Below are 13,370 nucleotides of genomic sequence, written 5' to 3'. Positions count from 1 at the left end.
CAGAGAGCGCACACCGGGGAGAAGCCCTACAAGTGCGAGGTGTGCGGCAAGCGCTTCAACTGGAGCCTGAACCTCCACAACCACCAGCGCGTGCACACGGGCGAGAAGCCCTACAAGTGCGGGGAGTGCGGCAAGGGCTTCAGCCAGGCCTCCAACCTCCAGGCCCACCAGAGCGTCCACACCGGGGAGAAGCCGTTCAAGTGCGCCGCGTGCCAGAAGCGGTTCAGCCAGGCCTCGCACCTGCAGGCGCATCAGAGAGTCCACACCGGGGAGAAGCCATTTAAGTGCGGTACCTGCGGCAAGGCCTTCAGCCAGAGGTCGAACCTTCAAGTCCATCAGATAATTCACACGGGCGAGAAGCCCTTCAAGTGCGAGGAGTGCGGGAAGGAGTTCAGCTGGAGCGCGGGGCTCAGCGCCCACCAGCGGGTGCACACGGGAGAGAAACCCTACACTTGCCAGCAGTGTGGCAAGGGCTTCAGCCAGGCCTCGCACTTCCACACCCACCAGAGGGTCCACACGGGGGAGAGGCCCTACATATGTGACATATGTTGTAAGGGCTTCAGCCAGAGATCACATCTTGTTTACCACCAGAGGGTCCACGCAGGAGGGAATCTATAGGGGTTGGGGGTGTGGAACCGGCCTCAGTGAGAACCCACCTCTTCACCTCTGTTGGAAAAGTCCTGTCCCAGGGGTCATGGGAGGTTCCTGTGGGCCTCGGAAGCTCCGAGGCCTCTTCATGGGAAAGAAGTTGTAGAAAGGCAGTGTTGGCAAGTTTCAGCCGGGAGGTGACCTCTTTGTATTCTATAAATATGGTCAGTAGTTACACCAGAACCCTGAGGGCCCTCTCAAGATGTGACTCGAGAAGAATCATTGCCCTTTTCCTGGGAGAGAAGGCTTATACATGAAGGTTTTCTGGGCAGGACTTGAACTAACAGAAGTATAGTGCAGACGATCAATGCCAACTGCAGGGTGCCCTGCGCACAGGGTGGGCTGTTGGTCGCCACTCCGGCTCTACCGTGTAGAGCTGTGTGTGGCTTCTAATAGGTCCCCGGCGATTACTGAACCAAGTGGAGAAAAACCCTCTAATCAGGACAGATATTTGAAAATTCTAGTCCGTTCCCTAAATTGTAACAACATACTCAAGAGGAATCCTGCAAGTCGCCTTAATAAAATTAATTTCAGGAAACATTCATTGACAGAATCACTTTAATACTGCCACCCCCAACACTATAGATTTGGACAAGGCTTGTGAATGGCCACCAGCCTCCATCCAGCTCCAGTCATTGTGAGCAGTGTAATATTGAGTATCATTAGCTTGTATTTTATACACCGAAAAAGACTTATTAGTCTAATAACATATTACAATTTATATGATGGGAAATTTTGTACCCAAACTTGTTACGGTAGGGTGTTACTGTAACTGAAAGTGTTAAAAGTAGTTACTAGTGACAAAAAGTTTCTTAGTAAACTTGAATTGTTAATAATTGATTTCTTTGTATGGTTTCCATTCAGGTCCTGGTCACAGTGTCTTTTCTATGCATGCCCCTTCGTCCACACTTCTTCAGGCAGTGGTTTGGCAGAAACCAAGGATATTGTTGGTCACGTTCCACCCAGTTGTTCCTTCCCTAAAAACGGGGTGGGGTAGACAAGAACGCTTTTGGATTGTGAGATTTCATGTACACAGCATTCTGTGTTCAAGGATTGAACGTCTTAGTGAACATTCACTGGTTAATATATATCAAAATACTCTGACCTGGCAAGTCCTAGCAGTAGGGGTTTTGCTTACACAGAGGAAGATCGTCTCACTCGTTCAAGGGGCCTCCCTAGTGGCCTGATGGTCAAGAATCCACCTGCCGACACAGGAGATGCAGGTTCAATCCCTGAGTCAGGAAGATCCCCTGGAGAAGGAAATGGCAACCCACTCCAGTATTCTTGCCTGGGAAATTCCAGGGACAGAGGAGATGGGGTCACAGAGTCGGATGCGACTGAGCATGCAAGGAAAATTGTACATAAAGATGCTTATACTGATTTAAAAAGGGGTGGGGGGGACGAAATACTTACATAAATATATTCTAATAATACACAGCCATGGAAAATATGTTACAGGTTGTGATGACAGGAAAAAAGATGTTCATGAGAAAACGAGGTGAGAGTTCCTGGTGTAGTCCATGTCATTAAAGCATGTCTATACCTAATGATGCGATCAAGGGCACGGAGGTGTACCCAAGCGTGTGATCATGGGCACGGAGATGACAGGTGGAGCGGTACTGATTGATATGCTACCTGGTTTACTCCAGCAGAGGTTGGGATGGATTTTCTTTACCTTTTTGAAAAATTATTTTACAGTGACCATTACCCATTTTACCAAAGCAGTAAAACTGGGACAGCAAAGTTACTGAATGAAAATCCCTTACAGCTGAATCTTAACCACTTTATCTCACAGCATGTAAACCTGTGTCATGGATGTACATAGAAGGGTGTTCACCATTAGCATCATTGGTAGCAGCACACGCTGCATTCATCAGCTGGATCTGAAAAAACAATCTGTGGCTTATCCATTTGGTGGAATATGATAACAGCATCAAATGGAAAAGGTAGATTCAGTTAGTGACATTATTAGGTATGCAGAATATCCTGAGGAAAGTGGGCAGAGGCAAAGAATTCTGTATGAAATGTTTCACATAATGCCCTCCTTTTAAAGGTAACTAGATCATATAATATCATACATATATGTCACAATAAAGATACATCACAGATACCTAAGGGCATTGTAAATTTTTAATTTTTTGAAATTAAAGTGTTTTAGAGCATTTTAGTTCATTCTAAACACTCAGAAGAAAAACAGAAATCTCATATATACTTTTTGAGTAATGTGATTACAAGCAAACCTATTTATCTAACAGCTGAACTGAGAACCCAGGGGGCCTTGGCCTGTCTTTACAAATCGGCAGGGCCTCCAGTATGACCGCATCACAGTAACAGAACAGGACAAGGGGCTGACTCTGCTGAGAAAAACCAGCAGATGCACTACGGCCTTTGCTGATCTGACCGTGGAAGTAACACTGTCAGCCAGTCTGTAGAAATAGTCACAAAAGCCTGCCAGGATCAAGGGGAGGGGATATGGACCCCACCTGAGGTGAGGAATGTCAAAGAATTACCAAACATAATAAGACTATCATACATTGCTACAACACTTTCTAATAAACAGTTCATTCAAATTCCAGTTACCCCTATATACACACACACACACACATATATATGTATGTATAACATTTTCCCCCTATTTCTTTCTGGATGTAATCTTGTGTCATAATCTGCATTTGATTGTCATGTTCTTTAGGCTTTAAATCTGGATCCGTTCCACAGCCTGCCCTTGCCTTCCATGAAACTCGTCTTTTTGAAGAGCACAGGCTAGTTATTTTGTAGATGTTCCTAACTGGGGCTTTGACTCCTCATAATTAGATTCACGTTAAACATTTGTCACGTGAGTGTTATGAATGATGCATAGTTCCCAGCGTGGTAGGACAGGAAACACAATGTATCTGTTACATTAATGATGGTGACTTTGGTCACTTGGATACACTGATAACTACTAGATTTCTCCAGCTGTGAAATTGCTATTTGCCTTTGAAATTAATAACTAATCTGTGGGGACGTCTTGGGGACTGTGTAACAACTACCTCATCATAACCTTCACCTGCTAGTCTTTGCATTCATGAATATTCTTGGAATCAATTATCACTTATAATGATGGCAAAAGGATGACTTTCTTACTCCCTCATCCCTTTTATATTTAGGAGTTGGTGCTCTGCCGTTAGAAGAGCTTTCCCCTCTCCCCCATGGCTCTCCCTCAGTATGAATCCTTGCTTACTGGCACAGCAGGATCCTGGGTTTATCTTACTGTGTGCTGGAGCCTTGGAGTGGAGAAACCACTCACTGTTCTCATTGTTACTGGGGTAGCAGTCCTTCGTGTATATGTGTGTAAATGCTGACACCTTTCATTTCAAGTAAGTCTTTCCAGTCTTTCCCTATTCCATATTGACTTCGTTCTCCAATAGTCAGAAATTGGCTCCCAGTCATCGGTCTGTTTACTCATTTGTTCAGTCCTCCAAAATGCAGCTCTGCTGGAGAAGGGGTAGGCTAACCGCTCCAGTGTTCTTGGGCTTCCCTTGTGGTTCACCTGGTAAAGAATCCTCCCACAATGCGGGAGACCTGGGTTCGACCCCTGGGTTGGGAAGATCCTCTGGAGAAGGGAAAGGCTACCCACTCCAGTATTCTGTCCTGGAGAATTCCATGGACTGTATAGTCCATAGGGTCGCAAAGAGTCAGACACGACTGAGCAACTTTAACTTTCCAAACGCAGCAAGTACCTTTAGAGTTCCTAAACAATGTCACTGCAAAAAAACACACCTGCTTGTGTGGCAAGGCAGATTCTTAACCACTGGACCACCAGGGAAGTCCCTCTTCAGATATTTAAAGTGGGCTATTTACCTCCTTGGAATTACACAGTAAATGCTTTTCAGTGTTCCATATTCTTCATGAAATTCATCTTTAATGACTGCATTATATTCCTTTGCGTAGGTAGACCATACGAATGGAGAGACTATAATACATGGTAGAAACTGGGTGGGTTTACAAAAGCTGGAAAAGACCCTGATGCTGGGAAAGACTGAAGGCAAAAGGAGAAGAGGGTGGCAGAGGATGAGATGGTTAGAGAGCATCACTGACTCAATACTCCTGAACCTGAGCAAACTCTGGAGACAGCAAAGGACAGGGGAGCCTAGCATGCTGCAGTCCATGGGCTTGCAAAGAGTTGGACACAATTTAGTGACTGAACAGCAACAAAAGCTGGATGGCTTATAAAGGGATATTTGTTTCATTCTTATATTTTTCTTTATATCAAAAATATGCCAGGAATTATATAATATAGAAAGAGCTAGTGGGTATAGACATTTAGGGTCAGAAAGTTTATAGCAGAGCTCTGTAGTTGATGTGGTTGCTTTAAGACTTGGACAATTTACTAGTTATGATATATGTATTTATAGATATATGTATATTAGTGTATACTAATAATATGTATATTAATGTGTGTGCTGTGCTTAGTCACTCAGTTGTGTCCAACTCTTTGAGACCCTGTGGACTATAGCCCGCCAGGCTCCTCTCTGTTCATGGGATTCTCCAGTCAAGAACACTGGAGTGGGTTGCCATGCCCTCCTCCAGGGGATCTTCCTGACCCAGGGATTGAACCCAGGTCTCCCACATTGCAAGCGGATTTGTTACCATCAGAGCCACCAGGGAAGCCCATGAATACTGGAGTGGGTAACCTATCCCTTCTCCAAGGGAACTTCCTGACCCAGGAATCAAACCAGGGTCTCCTGCATTGCAGGCGGATTCTTTACCAGCTGAGTTACCCAGGAAGCCCATATTAATGTATACTAATAATTAATATGTAATATTATTTATACTATATATTTCTGCCTATAAATGAGGCATTCTTAATAAATATTCTGAAATTTCAGTGAAGTTATCCCCCCCCGCCCAATGACGCTCCTCTTTCTCTCTTTCAAGTGGTCTCCTGTGTTCTCTCTCACAGTTCTTGTCCCACTAGGTCTGGACATGGGGTGGGTGTCTTATTCATTTCTCCTTCCAAACTGTCTTCTGAAATTCCAGTTCCCACCCCTCCAGCATCAATCTTCATGTCAAACTATCCACCATGCCTTCTCCATAGAGCCACCTACCAATCTGTTCATTCTTCCTTATTCCTCGAAGGTTTTATCTCCAGAACCAGTTTCACTCCTCCAGCCACACTATTTGAAGATTAACACACCCACTTCCCAAACCCTCAGTCCCTCCACTCTCTGCTGCCAGGCGTCTTGTCTTCCACAGTGCCTCCGCCCCTGCCTCCACGGTAACGCCTCACTGCCAGTCACCTGAAACCCCTCTTTCCTCTCAAGTTCAAGTGCTCCACTCTGCAATCACCAACTCTTATTTCCCCAGCTTATTCCCTCTTTGCTGCCACTTTAATAACTGAGAGCACAAGGACCTAAAACCCATTGCTCTCAGCTTTTTCACTCTCCTTGGTCACTTCTTCTCTTCTTTGACATTCAAGGTATTTGCTCCTGTGTCTAGAAAAGGGAGTGGACTTCTGTTTGTGTCCCACTGTCCAGAGCTGTGTCTCAAGTCAGCCTCTAGCACCGGGGAACACTGAGTTTCTTTTCTCCAGTTGTTTGTTACACAAGACGCAAGCAAGAGCTAGGAATTTGGGTTAGGAATACGTGGGGGATGAAGCTGTCTATAGTGTGTGGTTCAGATAGGCTGTGACTGAAATGAATTCTAAGCATACTAGCTCCAACTCTAATTTTTGTCTTCCATTTAAAGAACATTGCTGTTCTGGTGAGAATAGGGCTATTAGAGTAATAACACCAACACTCTTGGGATTTTAAAAAAATAATTTCTGAGTTTGGAGACTGAGCAATTGCCAGAACAAGTTATCTGGGAAGCATCTCACGAGCTGTCATGATGTAGCTGGAAAACACTTAAGGGATACACTGCTTACTGGGATAGACATACATGTAAACGGGTAACCACATATGAAGGACGTGAGGATAGGAGAGTTTAAATATGCTGGAGTTCAAAGGAAGTTCTTATTGTACCAAAACTCTTAATGGATAGCAAGTATTAATCCTATACCAAATATTTTAAATTAAAAAATGTTTAACTATACAAAAGCAATGGCGAATGAACAAAAGTAGGTACATGCTACTTATCCTATCCCGGGACTAGATCAATACTGAGAAGGAAATGACAGGATCAGTTTTCTACATGGCTTTCACCCTGAGAGCAAGGCCCAGTCAAATCTAGGGCAGCTAAAATTTTAGATTGTATCTTGGACATTACCATTTGGAAAACTATAAAAGAGTTCAAGGCCTGTATAACTGCTGCTGGAAAATGACATGTGTAGGACAGCCTGGAAAAAAGCAAGCCAGAGAGGGAAAATCCCAAACTCAACTCTAAAAGGCAGAGGAGACTTAAAGCTACCAAGTCAATACAGAGAGAGCTGAATTGAAATTTGAGCTGTTACTCACAGGAAAGAATTTTCAGCTTGAATCCAGCTGAATTAAGTGCCTAATAAAAATACATTTGTTTTTTTTTTTTTTAAAGAAAATCAATATTCTTTGGAGGAACTCAATGAAATCCAGTTTCTTCAATATATTAATGACAATATCTAGGAAATAATCCAAAATTACTAGACAAATGAAAGAAATGGGAAAACGTGACTCATTCTCAAGAGAAAAGAGATCAATAGAGATCAGCCATGAGATGATCCAGATATTGCAATTAGATAATGAATTTTAAAAGCTATCATAACTATACTTAACATGTAAAGGGATTTATACTCACTATGAAGGAAGAGATAAGAAATCTCAGCTGAGAAATTGGATCTATCCTAAAAGAACAAAATAAAAATTCAAGAACTAAAAAAAAAAATATATATATATATATATATCCTAAGTTAAATTTACTAGATCACTGTAACAGAAATGAAAATGACAGAGAAAAGTATCTCAGTGAACTTGAAAATAACTTAGATGAAATGGACTTATTCTTTGAAAGACACAATCAAGAATAAAATAGGTAATCTGACTAGGCCTGTGTCTATTAAAGAAATTGAACCAGTGGTAATATACTTACAAAAAGTGAGGCCCAGAGGGTTTCATCAGTGAAGTTACCAAACATTTAAGGAAGAAATTATAGAAAACTGATATTATTTGTTCCAGAAAATAGAACAGAGGGATATTCTATGAGGGCAGTATTACCCTAATATCAAAGCCAGGTAAAGATATTAGAAGAAAGAAAACTATAGGCAAATCTCTCTCATGGACAAAGTGCAAAAAATCTCAACAAAATACTAGCAAAACAAATCCAACAATGTATGAAAAGAATTTATACCATAATAAAGTTTAATGTTTAAAGTTGAATATTGGTTCATCAGTTGTACAAGTATACCACACTAATCCAAGATGTTAATAATGAGGGAAATGGGTGAGGAGAAGGACAGGGAGACAGGGTTCATGGGGACTCTCTACTATCTGCCTCTTTTTCTTTGGTAAACATAAAACTTCTCTTTTAAAAAATCCACAAAATCTGTTAATTAAAAATATAATAACCAAAGTGAGTTTGCCAGATTACTAAGAGAGCAGAATGGAAAAAGATGATCAGTGTCTTGAAGATGGATTAATAGATGATCAAATCTGAAGAGCGCAGAGAAAAAATACCACAGAAAAATTGGAGAGAACCTCTGAAATCAGAGGGGTAATACAAAGGTATAATGTGCATGTATTTACATTCCAAAAAGGAGGGGGACAGGGATTGAGGCACAGAGGAATTTGAAAAAATAAAGACCAAAATGTTGCCCAATTTGGTGAAGGATGTAACTTTACAGATTCAAGAAACCCAGGGTGAAATGAACCTATCTATGAAACAGGAACACAGAGAACAGACTTGTGGGGGCCAAGGGGGAGGGGGTGCGGGAGGGATGGCGTGGGAGGTTGGGATGAGCAGGTGCAAACTGTTAGACATAGGCTGGATAGACAACGAGGTCCTGCTGTGCAGCACAGGGAATTATGTGCATTATCCTGTGATAAACCATACTAGAAAAGAACATGGAAAAGAATGTCAGCATACATATATATACATGTATAACTGAATCACAGCAGAAGTTAACACATTATAAATCAACTAGACTTCAATATTTTCTAAAAAGAGCTCAAGGTACTCCAAATAGGAAAAACTGACCTATATACATTGTAGTCAAACTGATGAAAAGATAAAAGTCAAACCATGAAAGCAGCTAAAGAAAAAATGATATTGCAGAGGAAAACAATGATTTAAACGACAGCTGACATTTAAAAAAAAAAATGCCACACAGAAAAGAAATCTAGGGCAGGAAAAAGAGGAGCAATATCTTTAAACTACTGCAAGAAAAAAGAAAATCAATCCTACCTTCAAAGAAAGCTTTCTTTCAGAATAAAGACAAACTAAAGACATTCAGATAAAGGCAAACAGAGTTCACTGCCAGCAGAACCACACCGTAAGAAATGCTCGAGGAGTTTTTCAGGATGAACAGAAATGATGCTGGGGAAACATCTCCAGGAAGTGCAGGAGGACACCAGGAATGGCAAGGATGTGGATAAATATAAACTATAATATTTTTTCTTAATTAATATACATGACTGTTGATGTAAAATATATAGTGTATATTGATGAAATACATGTACAAATACACTATTTGCTTTAGATGAAATGACACAACAGTCACTCTAAGACAACTGTGAAAAGCTAGGAAGAATTTTGTAATCACTAAATTCCCTGTTAAATGATGCAGAAGTATAGCCAAGAAAACAATAAATAATTGAAATGGAATCATTGAAATATCTTAAAGATACTGAATTAGTCCAAAAGATAGCAGGAATGGAAAAACAGAGAAACAAAAATCAAGAGGAAAGATCATAAATAGTAAAAGAGTAGCCCTAAATACGGAGAAGGTGATGGCACCCCACTCCAGTACTCTTGCCTGGAAAATCCCATGGATGGAGGAGCCTGGTAGGCTGCAGTCCATGGGGTCACAAAGAGTCGGACACGACTGAGCGACTTCACTTTCACTTTTCACTTTCATGCATTGGAGAAGGAAATGGCAACCCACTCCAGTGTTCTTGCCTGGAGAATCCCAGGAACAGAGAAACCTGGTGGGCTACACAGTCCATGGGGTTGCAAAGAGTCGGACACGACTGAGCATGTACACACACACACCTTTTCAGAAAATGTTTACCAATATTGGTCTCAGGAAGAAAAAACATTTCATTGTATCATTTCAATTAATACAGAAAAGGCATCTGACAAAATAAAATATCCAGTAATGATAAAAATCTTTGAGCAAACTAGGGAAAGAACTTCAACTTGATAAAAGACATGGAGAAAACCCAACAGGTGACATCATACTTAGTAAAGACTGAAGGCTTTTCCCATGTGACGGGACAAAGCAGGAACATTCACTCACCACTTCTATTCAAAATTGCACTGGAAGTCTTAGCCAGTGCACCAAAGCGAGGGACAGAAAGGTATATGGACTGGCAAGGAAGAAATAATTATCTACCCAAGAAAATTCTAAGGAATCTACAAATACCTAGAATTTAGAAGCAGTATATCAAGGTCATTTAAGGCCAATAAATACAAAAACACAAATCAATTATATTTCAATATCCTACCAAACTCCAAAAGATAGTGAAGGAGAGGGAAGCCTGGCGTGCTACAGTCCATGGGATCACAAAGAGTCGGACATGACTGAATGACCGAACAACTTTTTGCCTGGAGAATCCCAGGGACAGAGGAGCCTGGTGGGGCTACAGTCCGTGGGGTCTCAAAGAGTCCAATTTTCACTTCCCTAGTAATGTATAATATTTCTATGCCCCAGCAATATACAAAATTTAAAAATAATGCCATTTACAATCTCTCCAAAGAATGAAATATTAGGTTAAATCTAACAACATGTAGAGAATTTGTGTGCTAAACACTACAAAGTACTGATAGAAAGAAACCAAAAAACACCTAAATAATTGAAGAGATATACAGTATTCATGAATTAAAATACTCAACACAGTAAACATATCAATTATCCCCAAATTGACTTACAGATTTAATGCAACATTAATCAAATTTCTAGCAGCATTTTTTTTTTTTTGCATCAACGCAAGGCATGCAGGACCTTAGTTCCCCAACCAGGGATTGAACCCACACCCCCTGCAGTGGAAGCTCAGAGTCTTAACCACCGGACCTCCAGGAAAGTCCCCCAGTAGCATTTTCTTAATACAGATTGTGTGCGTGTGTGTGTAGTTGCTCAGTGGGGTCTCTTTGTGACCCCATGGACTGTAGCCCACCAGGCTCCTCTCTGTCCACGGGATTCTCCAGGCAAGAATATTGGAGTGGGTTGCCATCCCTTTCTCCAGGGGATCTTCCTGACCCAGGATTGAACCCACATCTCCTGTGTCTCCTGCATTGCAGGTGGATTCCGTTGAGTCATCACAGAAGCCCATAGATGTGGATTAGCTCTAAAGCTTTTGCACAGCAAAGAAAGCCATAGACTAGACGAAAAGACAATCCTCAGAATGGGGAGAAAATATTTGCAAGTGGAACAACTGACAAAGGATTAATCTTCAAAATATACAAGCAGTTCGTGCAGCTCAATATCAAAAAGACAAACAACCAATCAAAAAATGGGCAGAAACTACCTAAACAGACTTTTCTCCAAAGAAAACACACAGATGGCCAACAAACACATGCAAACATGTTCAACATCAGTCAGTATTAGAGAAGCTCAGCATCACTATTAGAGAAATGTAAACCAAAACTACAGCAAGGTATCAGCTCACACCGCTTGGAATGGCTGCCATCAAAAAATCTGCAAATAAGTGTTGGAGAGGACGTGGAGAAAAGGGAACCCTCTTGCACTGTTGGTGGGACTGTAAACTGATAAAGCCACCATGGAGACTGGTATGCAGGTTCACTTAAAAATCAAACTACCATATGACCTAGCAAAACCACTACTGGGCATATACCCTGAGAAAACCGTAACTGAAAAAGACACATACCCCTGTTCATTGCAACACTATGGACATGGGAGCAATCTAACTGTCCATTGACAGATGACTGGATAAAGAAGTGGTGGTGCATATATGCAATGGAATATTACTCGGCCATAAAAAGGAATGAAATTGGGTCATTGGTAGTGATATAGATGAACCTAGAGTCTGTCATACAGAGTGAGGTCAGAAAAAACAAATATCATATATTAACGCATATATATGGAATCTAGAAAACTGGTACTGATGAACAACAAATATTAATAGTTACAGACCAGGAATAGAGACGCAGATGTAGAGAACAGACATGCATACACAGCCAGGGAAGGAGATGGCGGGATGAACTGAGAGAGTAGCACTGATGTACATATACTACTGCGTGTAAAACTGATGGTGAGAGCTACTGTGGAGCACAGGGAGCTCCGCTCAGTGCTCTGTGACGACCTAGAGGGGTGGGAGGGAGGCTCAAGGGGGAGGAGATATATGTATACTTATAACTGATTCACATTCCTGTACAGCAGAAACCAACATGATATTGTCAAGCAATTATATTCCAATTAAAAATAAATGAAATGTATATGGAAAAGCAAAGAAACAAATAGACAAGTTTTTATTTTAAAAGAGTAAACTGGAAGAAACACACTACCCGATGTTGAGAGATACTCTAACGCTACAGTAAGCAAGAATGTTGCGATAGTGACGGGGCAGACACACAGATTAGCAGCAAACAGAAAGTTCAGAAATGTATGCATGTAAACCTGGCAAACTAGAGGCAAAAGCGATTCAGTGGAGAAAGGACAGTCTTTCAACAACTGATGTTTGAACAACTGATCTCCAGTGCGGAAAACGGATGAGCCTTAACCTAAACGTACACCTGATGCAAAAATTAGCAATGACTTACAAATCTGACTACAAAATTATAAAATTTAAAAAATCGTAAGAGGATATATGTATAACTGATTCACTTTGCTGTACACCTGAAACTAAAACACTAAATCCACATACTCCAATATTTTTTTTTAAAGGGGGGAAAATTTAAAAAAGAAAGCATAAGAGAAAATCTCTGGGGTCTGAGACTAAGCAAGGAATTCTTAGACTTGACACCGCAAGTACACTCCATATAAAAACACATTCAGATTTCAGTTCAGTCGCTCAGTTGTGTCCGACTCTTTGTGACCCCGTGAACCGCAGCTAAATCTTATCAAATTTTGAAACTTATGTAAAAGACAACATTAAGAGAATGAAACATTCAAGCAATGGGCAGGAAGAAAATATTTGCAAAACACATATTCAAAAAATATTCTCTCCATAATATATAAAGAACTTTCAAAACTCAACAATAAGAACTTTAAAACTCAACAGTAACCAACAACCCAATTGAAAATGGGCAAAAAGACATCAATGTACACTTCACCAAAGCAGATATAATGATGACAAATAAGCACATGAAAATATATACAGCATCATTAGCAGTTAAGGAAATTACAAGTTAAACCACAATTAGATTCCACTACACACCTTCCCTTGTGGCTCAGCTGGTAAAGAATCCACCTGCAATGTGGGAGACATGGGCTCAATCCCTGGCTGGGTTGGGAAGATCCCCTGGAGAAGGGAAAGGCTACCCGCTCCAGTATTCTGGCCTGGAGAATTCCATGGGCTGTACAGTCCGGGGTCACAAAGAGACAGACACGACTGAATGACTTTCACTTTCACACACCGATTAGAATGCCTTAA

The 13,370-nt window shown here is 41.2% G+C and overlaps 1 protein-coding gene across 1 annotated transcript in view; it reads left to right on the top strand.

Moving 5' to 3' along the window:
* Positions 1-1,516, top strand: part of ZNF235 (zinc finger protein 235) — a 17,203-nt gene extending 15,687 nt beyond the window's left edge. The window contains exon 6 of the mRNA XM_010852681.1: positions 4-1,516. Coding sequence (XP_010850983.1) covers positions 4-618 — 615 coding nt within the window. The 3' untranslated portion in view covers positions 619-1,516. The remainder of the gene's footprint in view (positions 1-3) is intronic.
* The last annotated feature ends 11,854 nt before the right edge of the window (positions 1,517-13,370 follow it).

The sequence above is a fragment of the Bison bison genome, unplaced genomic scaffold (assembly GCF_000754665.1).
Source record: "Bison bison bison isolate TAMUID 2011002044 unplaced genomic scaffold, Bison_UMD1.0 scf7180017864313, whole genome shotgun sequence".
Classification (NCBI taxonomy): Eukaryota; Metazoa; Chordata; class Mammalia; order Artiodactyla; family Bovidae; genus Bison; species Bison bison.
Note: the sequence above shows the minus strand (reverse complement) of the source record. Positions and strands in the feature narration are given on the sequence as shown.